The sequence below is a fragment of the Alosa sapidissima genome, chromosome 15 (assembly GCF_018492685.1).
Source record: "Alosa sapidissima isolate fAloSap1 chromosome 15, fAloSap1.pri, whole genome shotgun sequence".
NCBI lineage: Eukaryota > Metazoa > Chordata > Actinopteri > Clupeiformes > Clupeidae > Alosa > Alosa sapidissima.
This window is the reverse complement of record NC_055971.1, coordinates 4,990,738-5,009,175: the sequence shown is the minus strand read 5'-3', so window position 1 is coordinate 5,009,175 and position 18,438 is coordinate 4,990,738. Positions and strand designations below refer to the sequence as shown.

The following is an 18,438-nucleotide window of genomic DNA, read 5'->3' as shown; positions in this document are numbered from 1 at the left end:
CACATCAGGTTTGCACTTATCACAGTGAGCACATGCAATGATGCAGTGATCATTTAATTTCACTCATCCCTCTTGCTTCCAGGTCTACAGTGGGAAATGTGGTGCTGGCATCAATTAGCTTGGCTGTAAGGCAGTTTGCTCTCCAGTCCAGACTACTTATAAGATTATACAGTAGCTGTCAACCCAGGATGTAGAACGACATTAGACTTCAAAATATAACCGGCCCTAATTTCATAAGACAACAAACTGCTTTACAAATGTGATGTAACAACAGTCCCCAAATGGCGCAACATCAAAAGGAGTAATTGAGAAGAATTGTTATTTGCATAGACGCACTCATAGGATGCTAGAATGGAGAGAAGCCTTTGTGGGACAGGTGAAACGGCATATTCATTTATGGGTGCACCATTGAATTGGTTTCTCTGGCCAATTGTATCCACAGGAATTCTAATATATATCTGCTTCTGTTTCTGTCATCAGACATCAGTACCGGTTATGAAAATTATATTGTGAAATGATTACATATAAAAGCCCAGCACCATTCAAACCACCAAAGTATAGACATTGCCGTGGTCTTCACATATTCATATATTGACTTATTCATATATAGCTTCATAACGCATGAAAGCAACCTGCATAAGACATTAGGGACATTTGTGATGTAGAATAAAGTGGAAAGGTATGTCGGTAGGTAAGACTTTAGGAATGGGCAACCTTATGTGTTTAGGAGAAATATGGAGTTAGTGCTTATGAGGTGTAGAACATGCATGATACAACAACTAGAGCTGTATTTTGTGTACAAACAGCTTTATGTGGCTGGTGCTACTGTACTAGTCCGACAGACCTACTGTGAAAGGCCAATTTATAGAGCTATGTTAGTTTCAGTGGCCCATGTCGGCAACAAAGCATATTTAATGACCAGTGACAACGAAACAGATATTTTATGGAATTGTCCCAGGTATTACAGGTCAATTAGAATGGGACATGGGAGAGTAGAGTCTAACCAAGGAGAGTGTTGTATGCTGTAAAATCCATAAAATGCCTTTTCTGTCTCACCGTTGGTTGCACATTAAGGCTCTGATCTGACTGTTAGGCTACTGGATTTGTTTACTCTCTCTGTGCAGTGTAGTTGCATAACCTGTGTAGCCATGCAATAAGTAAATGGTTGGTCAATTTTGTAACCGAGAGATCAATGTTATGCTGTCAAACTGCAGAGATTAGATTAGACGTACCTACCAGATATTGAACACTTAGATGCAGCTACCACAAAGCCTACAGTTTTGATAAGACCCATCCAAATGAGCTGTCTGTCTGCCCTCAAAGGCACTTTGGCCTTGGTTATGAAATTAACAAATGAAGGCACCCTAATAATTGAAATAGCTTGACATGATTCCCTTTTCTGTTGTACGTAAGAACTTGTGTTTATAAAGGAGAGCCCAATATGTTTGCTCTGCAAAGCTCATATTTATTTATATGGGTCTCCTCTCACCCTCTACACCCTCTGGAGTACCCAGGCTACAGATTGAGGCTGCAGTGTCCTTATTAACACAGCCTCATATATTGAATTATGTAACTACCAGAAATTCCATGGGGGTGGTCCATAACAAAAATAAAGTGGATCTTAACCAGGGAGGGACCCTGCTCCTGTGGCTTGTCCTGGAAGTCTTTCCGCTGCTCCGCTGCTAGTGTCAGTAGGTTAACCTGTCATGCTTCTGTTTCCCCCGCGTCTCCTCCAGTCAAAGCGCATCTCTGCGAAGGATGCGCTGGCTCACCCCTACCTGGACGAGGGCCGCCTGCGCTACCACACCTGCATGTGCAAGTGCTGTTACACCACCTCCACGGGCCGGGTCTACACCAGCGACTTCGAGCCTGTCACCAATCCCAAGTTCGACGACGGATTTGAGAAGAATCTCACATCGGTCAGACAGGTGAAAGGTGAGTGCAGGGTGTCCAGATGACCTCAGGTGGCCGTTCAGGCACATGCTCTGTGATGGCTCCTTCTTGGGCTGCTGTTGCTTTTCTATATGAATACTGCAAAGATAAAACAACATCTGCTTCCCTGTCACCTTTTGTCTAGTTGCAGGACTCAGATTTTGTGTGTGTGTATGTGTGTGATTTAAAAACCATTACCCTCTTCATAATGTGGTGGTCTTCTTAATGTGGTCTCTGACAGGTGTGGACTTTTATACGAGTAAATACAGAGTGCTGTTGAGTTCTTGGTCAGTGTGCAATGATCAGTCATGTGCATGAATCCCTATTAGAGCTTTTATAGAATTGTAGTCCTGTTGATGTGTGCTCATGGAGAGACCCTAACAATTAGCATCATGACGGTTAAGGACATGGGCCTGATGTGTGGTCATTAGGGTTAAGGACATGGGCCTGATGTGTGGTCAGGACCGACTGTGGGCCCCTCATCCGTCAGCAGCAGCCCTGCGCGGCTCGGCTCGGCTCAGCTGGGCTCAGCGCTGATGGTGATGGGACGCCGCAGCATGTGGCCATCACACCGCTTGGCCCCCAGCGCCCCTAATCAGATCTCTTACAGCCACTTTCGTGCTTTTCCCTCATCAGCAATGTTTTTGTAATTCCTGTTTTGTGCTTTTCAAACCACCCCCCACGGACACCCCATCCACACAGACTCACATACACACATGCTGTCACACACACACACACACACACGTACATGCGCAGGCCCTACCACCCCCACCCCCCCGATCACTGGTGGCCTGCCCTGTCAGCAGGCATTAGGGAGCCTGTCGGCTAAAAGCAGGCTTACCGCAGAGGAGCGCTCTAAATAAACCTGCTCCGTTCTCATCCTCCTCCTTCACTGTAACTCTCCCTTGCACTCTCTTTCCTCTCTCTCTCCATTGCACTCTCTCTCTCTCTCATGTGGGCTCTCTACATCTCGGCTCTCGCCATGTCACTTGCTCTCTTTCTATCACTCTATCGCTCTACGCTCTTCTTCTCTATCTCACACACACTGTGTGTATGTAGAGATGAAGCAAAGAAAACACACACACACACATTATTTTTCTCCCTCGCCCCTTGCCTGGTGTGCACCCTGGGGATTAGGCAGATTGGAGGTAGTCGACTGCATGGCAAGTCAAAGCTTCTTAAAGTAAGGCCACCCTGAGAAGAGCTGGTTGGGCTTGTTTCCTGAACTATTCATGCAAAGCACCAGAGCACACTGTGGAGTCATTTAGCATAGCAGCACATGACACCGTGCGTCAGGAGATTCATTGATTAGCATAGACTGGTATTAATTGATTTCCTCTGTTATTTGTAATTGTCTGTTAATACCTCTCAAGATGGTCTTGAACAGAGATGCCAAACACCCAACTATGTCTAATTAATTGAACTTTCCCTAACTCAGTTAATCATTGTATTCCATTTAGATTGATATTAAGATTAGATTGATATCTAAATAAAATGTTTTTATTATTAGGTATTTTCATCATGACTACCAGTCTTTATAGAACTTTATTCACTGTATTTAGTGTTTACTGCACTGCATTTACGTATATCCCATGTTGCTTTTTAAACATGTCTCTGATCGGTGGAAAATAAGAGATGCTTTAGAAAATCAAGAATAAAATGGCGCTAACTGCCAAACCTCGCACAACCTACCAGTGCATACTTGCAGTGGGCTTTGTATGCGTTGCTTTACTTTCCCATTCAGTGTTGAGCCCTGTACCAAACTCAGCATTTTTTCTTTCACATGGAGACAAAGTACAAAGATGGCTTGAGGCAGCAAGGCCGACTGCAAGTGGTTTAGCGTTGTTCCACCTCCACCTTATCCCCTCATCTTCTGTGTTCTCTCTCTCTCTCCTTCTCTCTCTTTTGCAGAGATCATCCACCAGTTCATTCTGGAGCAGCAGAAGGGGAACCGCGTGCCACTCTGCATAAACCCCCAGTCTGCCGCGTTCAAAAGCTTCATCAGGTATGACGCTCCCTTCAAAGCCGCTCGCTGTCAGCTGCCAAAGCACCAGGCCCCTCAGCAGCGCCCGCCCACCCCGTGTGCCCTCTGCTGGTGCCAAGCGCCCAGCTCTGTGGGCATGGCATGGGCAGAATATTCACACATGCATTTATTCACATGAAAATGGACTATATGCAAGCCTAAAATGATCACCGCGTGTGTGTGTGCGTGTGTGTGTGTGTGTTAGTGAGACAGTGAAGAATGCATTAAAATGCTAAAATACTAAAATCCGTGCAGCTGAGAGTAAAACTCATGAATCTCTGTCTCTTCTCCACCCATTCTCTCTACCTCCGCCCAACCCATGGCCCTCCCTGCGCTATCTCTCTCTCTCTCTCTCTCCACCATCCTCCTCTACCCTCCCTGCGCTCTCCCCCCCCCCCCCCCCCCCCCCCCACTCTACCCTTCCTGCAGCTCCACGGTGGCTCAGCCGTCTGAGATGCCCCCGTCTCCTCTGGTGTGGGAGTAAAGCCCACTGACCGCTGGGAAGGTCCAGCGCCCCCAGGTGGCCACAGCCCTGCCTAAGTGTCCTCCATGAAGCTCATTCACATCCCAACCACGAACCCCCCCACTCAGAACTACTGAAGAGGACCAGGCACCCACCACAACCCCCCACCCACCCCAGAAAACTACGTAGCATTTCACTGGAGTCTAGGACTAGCAAAGAAAGATGTTTTCTTATCACATTGTGTACTGTAATACTAACTGAAGATGGATTTTTTTTTTTTTTTTTTTTTTTTTTTCTTTTTTGTTGATGTACCAACCACTGCTGATTAGAGTTTGTTTTCGTTAGATAAAACGGGGGATGGATGGGGTTGGAGGGATTGGACTTGTGGGTGAAAGGCGAACATTAAGTTTGTGAATGCACTCACGCAAACATACACATGCATTTAAGTCTGTGTGTCTGTGTGTGTGTTTCTGGAGGCCCTAGGCCCACTGTGGACAGGAATGTTGAAGTGTTAGCTGGGCCCGGGGCTCCGCTTCTCCGCTTCCTGTGAAAGGCAAACACATGGCTCAGAAGATCTGAGAGGAGAAACAAGAAATGCAAGAGAAAGACGGAAGAGGTGGTGGAGGAGAGTTCCTGCGTGCAGTGGAGATCATCCTTTATTCGCTTTGTCTTCAAGAGGCTGGAGTCTGGTCTGTTCAGCCACACGCAGAAGAACCCACACAGTCCTCCTCTTTCTCTCTCTCTCTCTCTGCCCCCTGTCTTGACTGAAAGGATGACCTGAATGTGCTGTATTTTATTTATACTCTCATACTGTTAAGCATTATGATAAGAAGTTAACGTATGTTAGATTTTAATTTCTTGGTGTTTGCCTCTCACTTTCTATCTCTTTCAGTCTCTTTCTTACCATTCCTACTTTTGTAGTAACAGGCAGTATATCCTGATTTATTTTTTTTGTTTGTTGGTTTGTTTAGCTCCAGTCAGCGTAGCGCTGTTAGCCCTGATTGACTCTGAGGTCTGCGGAGTCTGTGTTTCCTTAACAGCACAGACTGCAGAGTGATGAGGCTGTGGCCTTGCCGAGAGCTTGGAAAGCAGGCAGTTGAGGGCGATGTGAAGGCTCTCGAGAGATCCCGCATGGATCAAGTCTTTTGGACAAAACTGAGAGCAAGACAGAAGAGTTTTCACAGACTGGGGGGGCAGTATCTTTCTTTTCATGTTTTTGTTCGGGCTCTTCCTTTATTTGAAGTGTTGTCCGAGACCTGGTCATAGTAGGCTTAGTCATGCCAGGTCCTCGCTTTAAGGACAGAGGAGACGACCTTGTGCTTGTTGAACAGTCTCTGTTCAGAAACAGATAAGTGAGTGGACAAGACGAGGATGCTGCTCAGCCTCTTTCTCTATGGAGTTGGCAGCCAATGAGGAGTGGTCATGCGGTGCGTCTGTCTGCTGTAATGAGGACAGGGTGACCACGGACAAACAGGCACATAGTTAGAGAGGAGGGGAGAAAGACAGAAAGTTGAAGTGTCCATTTCAACAGCAGGGGCAAATCGGCAGACATTACAAAATGATTGATGTGACCCTGAGGCTCAAAGGTGATCTTAGACCATTCCTTGAAGATATTTAATTTATTCCATGTAAAACATGGCTGAAGGTCCCCAAAGGAAGGTGTGTGTGTGTGTGCGTGCGTGAGAGCCTGTGGGTGAGAGCCTGTGGGTTGTGCTTGTGTGTGTATGTTTGTGTGCATGTGTGTATGCTAGAGTATGTGTGATAAAAAAGAATGATAATGATAGCATATGTATCCTTGCATAAGTACCATGCTAAAGACTTGTATTAACATTTGTTCATTAATTTGTTCATGCGTTTTTTCATCTGCTGAAATGGACCACCATGGAGTGAGAGCAGGAGGGCTGTGAGGTGGGTTGTAAAAGCTGCCCCCTACCTTTCAGTCGGCATGTTGGGTCTCAGACAGCCCCAGGACAGGCCAGGCCGTGATGCCCAGTCAGGAGAAAGACGAGCTCCAAAGTAGGCTCTTACTCCCCAGGATTAAACCAGAGGAATATTCTCACCTCCATTACATATACACTGTATAGTCACACTCATACCTATCCATACACACCCAGGAGCAGAAAAAAGAGAAACTATTTAATATATTTTTAGATGATTTTTTAATTATTATTTCTTTCTTAATGTTTCAATGGCATGCTCTCATGACCCACTGAATATGTTATGTATATACATGAGTAGCTACTAGGATGAAACATCAGAAAAATTCTACAGTGGATAAAAAAAAAACCTTGCAGTTCTTAAAAAACTGAGGAAGACTCCAACATTACTGCTGTATAGAAGGTGAGGCCTGCACATTTTTAGGGCTGTGATTTTTTTCTTTTTTGTTTCTGAGACTCCCATATAATTATATATGTATATAATTTTGTTTTTGTTTTCTTTTCTTAACTCCAGTTGCAGTAAGAAAGTGTGAAGAGATAATCCAAATTATAAGCAGAAACACATAGCCAATTATGTTAATTGTGTATTGTGTGTACTTAAGAGATGTGGATATGAGTATCGAAGTAGAAGCCCTCTTTTATTATTATTATTATTATTATTATTATTATTATTATTATGATTTTATCCTTTAGACAACAAAACACTGAACTAATTGTGTATATGTATATAATGGATTCACAATGTTGGTCTCTACCTCTTGAGCTCAATGACTTGGTTGTTTACCTCCACATTTTTGATTTTACCGTGGAGATTTAAAACTTGAATGTCCCTTCCAGTTTTTATATTCCTACAAAAAAACTCCCACTCTGGAATGAAAGTCATCATCAAAATTCAAATTACATGAGAAGGAGGCCCCTTGTATTCCTATTTGGAAAATGACATACCTTATTCTTGGCCAAGTATTCTCTGACTGTTAGTTCACTGAAATCCTATTTGACGTGTCAACCTTCAGTAATTGAGGTTATAGTTTTTGTTCAAATGAAGTACAAATACATGGTAATGCTTGTATTTTCAGGGGGATATGTAAAAAATTATAACATGCAAATGAAACCGATAAAAGGATACAATGGTAGTGTGATGTGTGAAAGACTGATGACCTCTGCAACTTCTATCAAAAGGTATAGGTACTACTTCTGTCAGGCTTTTTTATAAGACATTTGAAGTTTATATTCAGAGGTAATGGTATTTCAATACATTTTACGATATATACTAAAGAGAGCTGTTAGTTGCCTGAAAGCTTATGTTGGTCACACTGAGGGATTGGAAGACGCATCAGATGAATTTCAATCTTTCCTTGGGGAAAAATAAAACAATGTTTGGTCTCTCAACAAAAATGTAGATTTGAAGTACCGTGGTCAAGCTCATTAAATGTTGACATTGAAAAAAATGACAACACTGCTGTTCCCTCTCCACTGTCTTCTTTTTTTAAAAAACAATATGTCTTCAATTTTTCAGCATGGACAGGCAGATTGCCATCTAGTGGCTGAATATGGCACTACAGATAGAGTGGCATAGCTAAGGGGAGTTGTTTTGTTTTTGTTTGATTCTGTTGAGATATATTTTGAAGAACTGAACATATGAATGACTCACATTCTGTTGAGTCATTTGGTCAGTCATTACCCTATGAGAACTACACAGATTCCCAGTGAGTTGCTATGGATGCACCTTTAGGCAGGTTCACCTCTTTCCTTCAGCTAAAGAATTACACAATACTGCAAGTACCATGTTAAGATGGTCCTCATGATGGAAGCCACTGTATGTATGGTTCATCTTGCCACACCCATGTTAAGGGCTCAGGAGTCAGGATTCCCTTCGGCAACATGGAGTTCAGATAGCACTTCCTCAGCTTACAGGGGATTTAATGAGTTCATTATACACACATGTTTCACACAACAAATACATTTCTCATTATAAGACCTAATGTTAATTAATTATCACTCATTTTAATCCTACCCTGATAACATGGGACTGGTTGAACTGTTGACTTACAAATTGCCTGTGAAGGGCCAGTTGTGGCCTACTGGTTAGGGCTTCGGGTTTGTAACCGGAGGGTTGCCAGTTCAATCCCCGTCCAGTAGGAACGGCTGAAGTGCCCTTGAGCAAGGCACCTAACCCCTCACTGTTCCCCGAGCGCCTCTGTAGCAAGACCGCTCACTGCTCTGGGTTAGTGTGTGCTTCACCTCACTGTGTGTTCACTAATTCACGGATGGGATAAATGCAGAGACCAAATTCCTTGTATATGCAAGTATACTTGGCCGAGAAACCTGATTTATATTTACATTACGAACCCAGCCTAAGGTTCACAACCCCAGAAGACACTGAACCCAGTTTCTTATGGGGACACAAGACATATCAGTAGGACACCAGTATCATTACTATCATTATTAGTAATTTAGTATGGGCATGGTACATTCAGGGATGGGCATTTCTCATATTAAAAATACACCAAATATTATTTTGTAATTAGTTTTGTATTTGATTGGGATGATGAAAATGCCTTCATACTCTATCAAAATACTTTAGTGTTTTGTATTTTTAAAAAACTGTAAAATACTTTCTGAGACAGCATGATTACATACACTGTAAAAAAAATGGAAAGTCAAGTTTATCCAATTTGTCAAACCATTTTACGTTACAATCACAAAAAACACAAGGTTATTAAGTTGAACTGACATATTTGAATTCAATGAATTTATCCAACAGAATCATGTTAGATCAATGTGAAGCACTTAAGTACTGAACCAGTAAGGTAAATGAACACATAGGATGCCTTGGTGTCACCATTTCATTGTGTTCCCATGAGCCTTTGCAAGAAGAACACTGAGATAATCACGCAAGTGTTGACAAAAGTTTTAACATGAGTTTTATTAAAGAGGGTCAGGTTTAAAAAGACCAGTAGAATTTGGAGCTGAGTTGTATCTTGTGCTATGCTTTGAGATGAACCATGCTTTGTGAATACTGTGGCACAACATTCAGCATGACTGACTAATTCTAGACATTTCATTCATTGTGCAATAGATGTACAGGTACACGATCAAATCAAGTAAATCCAGCATTTTCTTCAGTGTATGTCCTAAATTCTCTCATTTGGTTTAGAGTATGGATTTGTACCACTTGGGAGTAGGGTAGGGAGTTCCTACCTAATTAAGATGTTTTCTGTTACAGTACTTTTAAAATTATAGAACATATTGATCGTGTCATACTTATAGGATTCCCAATTGTTCAATGTTGGTTTATAAATGGAACTAATCAGCCTACTGATTACTAAATGATTCTATAGGATGATTGACAGCTCTTTTTCTTTCCCCATGGCTCAATTACCAGCAAAGTCCGTGCAGCTCCGCATGAAATGTAAAGAGGTCGCACAAGAGCTATGAAACTCATTGACTTCTATTTATACCCAAGCACTAGAATTGAATATATCATAGGTGTGGAAACTGCCCCTCACCAGCCAATTAACCTTGGGTGTGTCAACTTCTGTGTATATCAGGCCAAACACTGAAGTTATTTAAGATGCATGGATTATGGATTTAAGATGCATGGATTACACACAATTATGTGATAATACATGGCTTCATCTGACCAATATCCCTGAATAAAAAAAAACTTTTGTGTAAAATTATGGAATCAAATCAGACTCAAAAGTGTGACTGTGAAAATGAAGTCTGTCAACATTACAAATATGAACTACACTTAGAAATGTATTCTACAGGTACAGATCTGTTTTACAGCTACAAATCATCCAACAGTTACACATGTTTTACCATTACAAATGTATTCTACAGTTACAAATCAATGTTCTACATACAGAAGGCTGTCATACAGTTACAAATCTTTTCTGCAGGATCACAGACTTTTGAACCACCTTGGGGATCAAAAATATCTCATATGTATTGTATGTGTGTCACAATCTGTAACTGGACTGATTTGTGACAGCACAAAAACATTTCAGTATTACCAACATGTCCTTCTATTACAAATCTATTCTGCAGTTACTGTACAAATGCTATGCATATGAATCTCTCCTTTGTGATACACACATACAAAACTTTTGAGTCTGATTTGATTCCATAATAATCAGTCATATTCTAAAAACTCTTGAGCACTTGTTGGCTGCTTTTCTTTCACTCATTAAAATAACTAGGGCAAACATGCTATTCCTGTAGAAAACCTGTAGGCCGATTACATGCCCGCAGGTAGGCCTGCATTAAAAAAAAAATAGGATGATAGGGAAATACATAATTCCAGCTATACGAATTCAATAATAAATACTGAATATTATATTATAATAGGCTATAATAAATGTGCAGTGTGCAGAATTTAAGCATGGCTGCATGTGACATTTTTACTGGTCAAAATGACATAGGTCTAAGCATAAGCTTTGAGTTAAGACTATATGGTTAGCCTATTGAATAACTTGACAAACCATTTTGTGGAATGATGCATTATCTATCTATCTATAAATTGCAGGAACGTCTGTCTGTTTGTTATTAGCATATCTCTCAACCCGCCTGTCTTATTGATTTCAAACTTGGCAGGTGTCTTGCTACAGGCACCAGTACTTGCAGTGTCAAGTTTGACGTTGTTTGGATTAGTAATGCAAAATATATTGTTAAATATATTGGTACAAGAAGCACACACATTGGCTTTCTCTGCTCTAGCCACTCCCCCTCTCACACAGCACAGTGCAGGACCAGAGACAGAGAGGATAAGCGGAGTTTTGGCAGCACTGAATCACGGGTCAAGATGCAAGATGTTTGGATGGTTATCATTTGGTTATTATTATTATTATTATTATTATTATTATTATTATTATTATTATCATTATTATCATGTCTAACACTGACAATAAAGATATCCTGTATGCAATTTGCTTGCATAAAATGATTCAGCAGATTTTGCAACAACACGCTAACAAACACGGGTATGCAGTGGCTATTCAAAATGACATAAAAATGATGTGCAATAAACTTGCACTTCGAAGCCCATGATAGCCCAGGATACTTTGGACTTGAGACTTTGAATAAAGCAACGACAATTCCGTCTGCAAGGTCCCAAATTGAAACGAGCGATAGGCTAATGGTCCCGAATTAAACGATGTTAAACGATGCTGGGCTAGCATGCAGTAGCCTGAAAAGTTGTGGGTTCAATTCCCGGTTTCAACCATTGCACATGTGATGAAGCTGTTGTGAAGGTAAACAGTGGGTACTTTGAAGAATCCCCCCAAAAAAGAAATATATTTAGTAGCCTACAAGCAGGAGCGTTATTAGGGGGTGGACAGGGGCGACATGTCACTCTGGTTACGGACAGTAAGTCTACGGTTCACAGTATGGATGCCACTACAGCACTTGAAGAGTGTTGTATTGAATTTTTAAAAAGCTAAAAAGGTTAAAAATGGTTACAAAGTTCACAATGAGCACAATTCTCAGGTGCGGCTCGAGAAAACGTGTGCATGCTAGAAATCGGACCGGCACAACATGCGAGCGTGTTAGAAGTGTTTCCATTAAAAAGAGACAGTGAAGAGATGTTTTGATTGGCAGACTGGCAGCAGCAGCGGTGCATCTGGTATGGATGAACATATAAAATGCAGCAGCCACAGATGGAATAGACTACACAAGCCACGCTTGCGGTCTGATTAGGCCCTAGTTAGCCAGATCCATGCAGCTGCAAGATGTTGAACGCATCCACTGATAGACCCCAGGTTGTTTTTACTCCGGATTATTCCTTTAATGAAATTGAAAAGCTTTCCAGGTGACTACCCAGTGAAGCTTGTTATAATGGCAATAATGTAAAGTTGTCATGAAGGTAAACAGTGGGTAAAACAGAGGGTAAAAAAAAGAAACATAAGTAGTAGCCTGTAAGAAGGGTGTCACTTGCGCTCAAGCCTTTTCGGTGCTCACAGTCCAGAACTAAAGGGTCAGAGAGACTAAACCCAGGGATGACCGGAGCACTCCGAGAACTTTTTAACTTGTAGACGTTCAATTCCCGGTTTCAACCATTGCACCTGTGATAAAGCTGTCATGAAGGTAAACAGTGGGTACTTTCAAGAATCCCCCCCAAAAAAGAAACCAGTAGTTAGAAACTAGTAGTTACAAGTTAAAAAGTTCTCTGGGTGCTCCGGTCATCCCTGGGTTTAGTCTCTTTGAAGTAGCCCAGCTAGTCTCACTGATAATCTGTAGCCTATATGTCTATGTTGTAAAAATAAAAAAACACACACACACACACACAAGAAGGCATGTCGAAGCATTTGACAGATACTGTCTACTGTCATTGTGACATTTCAGATGACAAACTTTGTGAGTAGACATGAGGTTTAGGTTTCAGGTGAGAGTAGCCAAGAGAATATAATATCAACTGCCTTAAGACGGATATAGGGAGAACCTGAATGTCTGGCGAAATGTAAGGTTACACCTAAAACAGTCAGTGTATTATGAAATAGTGTTGAAACCCCCTAATATGTGTTATCTGTCTGCTATCTATTCTACAAAATATCTGCCAAATCTATTATCAGACTTGTATGCATTAATTTCTGGATGCATTTACAGTTTGTGCTTCTTGTGTTTTCCCTGACTCCTTTGTTTTCTCATTTTGATTGATAGTTCATATAAGACGGGCAAGATGAGATTGATGCGTATACAATTTCCATTATATTCAAAAGTTACATATCATCCCAGAGATGAAGCCTGTGGCTTGGACAGGGTTTCATTAGAGCATAGACAAACGGTGGATTCAAAGCAGAGTAGTTCCCACCTAGGACACTCTATCGTACACCTCTGTTAGGACTTCTGAAGTGTTTACCTCAAGCACAAGGCCACTCACTATGGGAGAAAGCATCCCCATGGGATAAGGGGTGGGGGGGTGGGGGGGGCAGAGAGGTATTCTCTACTTGGATCACAAGTGACCTTCAGAGGAATGTTCTGTTACCACCTTAATTAAAGACTGCTAATGACACAAAGTGGCAACAGAACATCCCTCCTTCCCTCACTGAATAAGGTCTCGTTGTGAGAACTCTTAAATGCCATATCTGAGTGTCTTAGGCTATTTCTGTGTGGAGATTTCTCTGACCATGTGAAATCTGAGAGGCCTGACTGGAATCAGCGGCTGGATCAGGGCAAATAAGCCACTGCTGATTGAGAGCAGAGTCCAGTCAGGCCTCAGGAACGTGAATATAGGGAGGCTGGTGCCCAGCGGTACGGTGCCGCGCGTCACATCATGTCTCCTCCCCACCAGCGCCCTTTTTCTCGCGCCACCTCTCCCTCACAAAGAGGGCATTGACTGGTGCCAGCAGCCCAAGCCTTCCTCCGCACCATGAAACAAGGGGATTGTGGAGCTCCAGCTGGAGGCGTGTGATTCATCCAGTGAAGCTGCAGACACTGGAGGCGACTGACAGTCAGCACCTCACCTTTGATAAATGAGCTATTAAACTGGAATAGAATGCTGTGGAAACTCAGATGGGGGACTTCCAGCCCTGCTCTCCGGATTTTATCTGACATTTTTGGTCACGTTGGTGTCTGGTAATATCTTTGGGTATGGACAGCTGCACAACCAACAGACTGAAATATGTTGCAATATTTTTTTTCAGCAACCACTGCTCATAAATAATGTACGACGGAGTATTAGGGCCACACATGAAGAGAACAATATTTTTGCCATGGCGAGATTAAACTCGACATGTTGACTTTAAAGTCGACATGTCGACATTAAACTCGACATTTCGAGAATAAAGTTGAAATTTAATGTCGACTTTAATCTCGACGTGTCGACTTTAAAGTCGCCATGTCGACATTAAACTCGACATTTCGAGAATAAAGTTGAAATATCATATCTACTTTAATCTCGACGTGTCGACTTTAAAGTCGACATGCTGACATTAAACTCGCAATAGGCCTAGGCCCTACTGTTTAAACATAGCCTACACAGTTTAAGCTATGTAGCCTACACTAATACACAATATGTTACATGAAAAATGGGCTTCAAATAGGTGTTATTTCAGATAGATTGCAGATATTCAGATAGATTCCGTCTTGTCTGTTAACTATCATTGCCGTCATCGTGAAGTGCTGTCTCGCGGTTATGGAAATACTATGCCGTTTAGGCTAAATAGCTAGAAAAATATATGTATCCAATGATATAATGTGTTTATACAAAATGTTATTTCACTCTGTTTTACGTGGTTAAGGCCACTGCACATCCAAATAACTGCCCTTCATGACCCACGGGCGTCACTCTCCACAGGATAACATGGCTAAACTCATTTTTCTAAAACTGCTTTTCCATGTCTCACCTGCAATACGTAGCCTATAGGAGGCTAGAAACACAGGTAGGCCTATAGCCTAAGCATATATAGTATTTTGATCCCGTGAGAGAATATGTGTGCATGCACTTTATTTATGCACTTTGTGTGCATATGTGTGCAAGTAGGCTACTAGCCTACATGGGGTGGTCGGGAGGACAGCTTCATTCGTCCCTCCATAGACATTCAGCAATGGGCTGTTTTGCATCCATTACAAACAAGCAACGTGAAAGTCTAGGATTGGGGAGAGCGCCTATGCCTCTAGTGCATAAGCATGAAGTTGAACATTTAGATGCAACAACTAAATGTTTAGAACAACACTTTAATAATAGGCCTACAATAAATAAATAAACCGCTATGACGTTTAGGCTACTTTTGACCATCGCATTTATCGCCTGTAACTCCGTGATAAGGACCTAACAGCAAAGTATTTGGCTGAGCAACGTAGGTTAATATGTTCTATGTTTTGTCCAGATATAGGCCTATGTCTAATCATTGTTGCACTCGAACACTCTGAATCATTGTTGCACTTGTTGCATTGTTTCATTCGTCCTCCCTTTCAATCGTCCCGAGCGGTCGTTCTCTCTCCAAACTAACTTTATTCTCAAAATGTTGAGTTTAATGTCGACACGTCGAGATTAAAGTCGACATGATATTTCAACTTTATTCTCGAAATGTTGAGTTTAATGTCGACATGGCGACATTAAAGTCGATACGTCAAGATTAAAGTCGATATTACATTTCAACTTTATTCTCGAAATGTCGAGTTTAATGTTGACATGGCGACTTTAAAGTCGACATGTTGAGTTTAATCTCGTCATGGCAAAAATATTTTTTTCCTTCATGTGTGGCCCTAATACTCCGTCGTAATAATGAGATGCAAAGGAAAATTTGCAAAAAAATTTAATTCAACGAGTATTGAAAAAATGAGTATTGAGTTTGTTTTAACATCTTTGAGTCCAGTTGAAAGTGAATATGAAAAATTGTCCTTCTGGCGTTCTCGAGATACCTTGTTCACAAGAATGGGACAGATGAACATACAGATGAACATACAGAGAAACATCATGGCTGTCGTCGATGCATAAGCATAACAAGCTATTTGTAGATTCCAGGGGTTAATTATGACGGTGGTTACTCAATACAGAAAGTCCCCTCCCTGACCAGTGCATAACATTGCTAAGAGTATGATAAGGAGTCATTTGAAACCGTCCATTCATAACACAAACCACATAAATACAATGGCATATGACTTGTTTTCCGTTTCAGTATTTCCAACCCTTCTTTATTTAAGGTGCAAAGTAAGACAATTGATATCTGTACATACTATTTACGACAAAAATGTACACGCAAATAAATACAATAATGTTCCAATGGCTATGCTGACAAATTTTCAAAATATATACATCTGGTATTTAACTCTTTAACTCTAGCTTTGCAGTGATACTAAGATCACCCTCATTCAGCTGGTATGCGCCAACTCGTGTGCAGATCACCACAAGGCAAACCTGAGTCCATCTCTTCATCAAATAACACCAGTGGTCACTTTTTGGTATACTGAAATTTAAAAAAGACCTTGTCAGCCACAGATGATCTGTTCATACAGAGGGAAATGCTTGGTTAAGTGAGCAAAACTGTTGCTATTCAGTGTAATGTTATGTCTAACTAGGTGCTAGTGCTCATAATGCTCGAAGTTGGTTATCTTTTGTGGATATGCCCGGGCCAGCCCAAATCAAAAACATCAATTGTCATCAATATGATATTGTATCTTATTCAAATTTTCCTTGACCACCCCACCTTCTCCAGGATCCAGTCAGCATCTACAATGGCTCTTTGGATGATGAGTTGTACACGCTCTCTGTCTTCTTCATCAGCATGGCTATTAAAGCTCTGAAACACAAACCCAATATTTTGTCATCCCTTAACCTACTCTATTAGGGCAAAGCAAACAGTTATATTTTTTATACAATTATAAAGTTATGCAATTTCATCTTTACTAAAAATTGTGATGATTCTAATCTATAGGCTAAAGTTTGCTTCAAGCTTGTGCACCTCATTTTAGGAAACCAACATTTTACTGGGCCTCAACTTAACAGACAACTATCACTGATTCTTCACAGTTTAGAACAACCTAATTGAAATAGCCTACCTTTGGGTTAACCTTTTTAGAGCTCAAATGGAGGACTAAGCCAATTCTATTAAATATTACTTTCTCAAATGATCGATATGCCTACTTATTTTAGCATAAAAGTCTGAAGGGTACAAAATCAAATTGCAACACATGGTTCCAATTCACAAACACAGAGATGCACATCTGCACTGTAGCCTTGAAACGCTAAATGCACAGGCTAAGCCTACAACAACAGAGTGTTTGAGAACATTTTAGTTGTCCTTGTTTGGGTGGTAACATGAAACATGGGTAACGTTAGATTACCAGTGATTTGGGTTGTAACTGTGACAGGTGACAGCTGAGGGATAACGTTACAAAAAATTGTTAGGTTCGAGGAAACCACGCTCACTTGTCTTACTGCATGCCTGTAGTGCTGTTGCATGGCTGTTGATGGCAAGAGTTTACAGCATCGCAGAAGATAACGGTATAGTTGAACTGGAGTGCGGATAAGTTCGGCACCTGCAAGTGGGGGCATTGCTAAATTATTTAGGTCTAATCCGCTGACAGACTTAGGTATGATATCCTCAAAGTCCCCCCTTCTCGTCTCCTTGAACTCACTACTCACAGCTACAAATACTTCCGCTGATTTCTCGCTCCCATTTTGCAACTGCCATTTCAAAGTAAAAGTCCTCCATCTTTTAAGCAATTTAACTATTCAACATTCAATTTTACCACATTATGAGGTTTCCAAACTTTTCCCTCTGAAAAAAAACCTCACTCAGAGGAAGCGGGGGAATATTCTGAGATAAATCTCAGTGAATTAAAGAGAAAAAAGATACTAATATATAGCCTACTTTACATTATGAAGTCATACATTTGCAAGAAATGACATATTTATGAGAAAAACATGGCCTGTATCCTCTGATATTATGTGGTCACAAAGTTACGAGAGAAAAATCACACATTTTGTTCTGTCAGTGAATTACATTGCCTCACTTTGCAACATAGATGTTGTTTGAACTCTACAAAAAATGAAGCCTTATGGAAGCCTTATGATATTAATGGATGGAGGCTAATATTGTTTCAGCCGTTTTGAAGTGCTACAAACAACAATACGATGGTTGTGACCGACTATTCTATCCAATGCGTTATGCATTTGGGTGGGTGTCTAGACAGGATGCGTGACTGTGAGGACAATGAGTACATGTCCCAAAGAGTCCTTTGGTGTTGTACTGCCAAGACGCATGCGCTCCTCGAAAGTCCACTTTTTGCTCCATCCATCCTTTCTGTTTTCGTTGTTTAAACTTGTGATATCCACGATGAGTATTGAGTTAGTGAATTAGCTCAACATTGTGTGCTGATAACCATATAGTAGATAGCCGAGTAAAAGAAAACAACAAGTAGCCTAGTTGCATGCTTGCGTGCATAGCCTATTGTCTCTCCTGCTCAAACAAAATGTGTGCCGTTAATTTTGATAACGTGTTCACTAACTTTATGTAATAGAAAATTGTAAATAGCCTGATGGCATGCAGCTAATAGGATACTGTGCATAGTTGGGAAGGTATGGTGGGCCAATTTGGTGTGAATACACACGCACAAGGGAAATTTTCTCTCATTGTTGA

The 18,438-nt window shown here is 41.2% G+C and overlaps 2 protein-coding genes across 2 annotated transcripts in view; one reads left to right on the top strand and one right to left on the bottom strand.

Annotated features, from left to right (window-relative positions):
* Positions 1-7,809, top strand: part of nlk2 (nemo-like kinase, type 2) — a 58,081-nt gene extending 50,272 nt beyond the window's left edge. The window contains exons 8-10 of the mRNA XM_042064597.1: positions 1,710-1,935; positions 3,844-3,937; positions 4,385-7,809. Coding sequence (XP_041920531.1) covers positions 1,710-1,935; positions 3,844-3,937; positions 4,385-4,439 — 375 coding nt within the window. The 3' untranslated portion in view covers positions 4,440-7,809. The remainder of the gene's footprint in view (positions 1-1,709; positions 1,936-3,843; positions 3,938-4,384) is intronic.
* An 8,160-nt stretch (positions 7,810-15,969) lies between these two features.
* Positions 15,970-17,468, bottom strand: lyrm9 (LYR motif containing 9). The gene is made up of 3 exons (XM_042064155.1): positions 17,226-17,468; positions 16,504-16,596; positions 15,970-16,263 (listed from the first exon to the last, which is right to left on the bottom strand). Exons 1-3 carry the CDS (start codon positions 17,349-17,351, stop codon positions 16,249-16,251), a joined length of 234 nt encoding a protein of 77 aa, XP_041920089.1. The 5' UTR covers positions 17,352-17,468; the 3' UTR covers positions 15,970-16,248.
* Positions 17,469-18,438: the final 970 nt, after the last annotated feature.

Excerpts from the sequence above, each read along its gene's own strand:
- lyrm9 (XM_042064155.1), bottom strand. The coding sequence starts at position 17,351 with ATGCCCCCACTTGCAGGTGCCGAACTTATCCGCACTCCAGTTCAACTA. Across the intron at positions 16,597-17,225 it reads ACAGGCATGCAGTAAGACAA|AGCTTTAATAGCCATGCTGA; the intron begins GTGAGCGTGGTT and ends TTTGTGTTTCAG.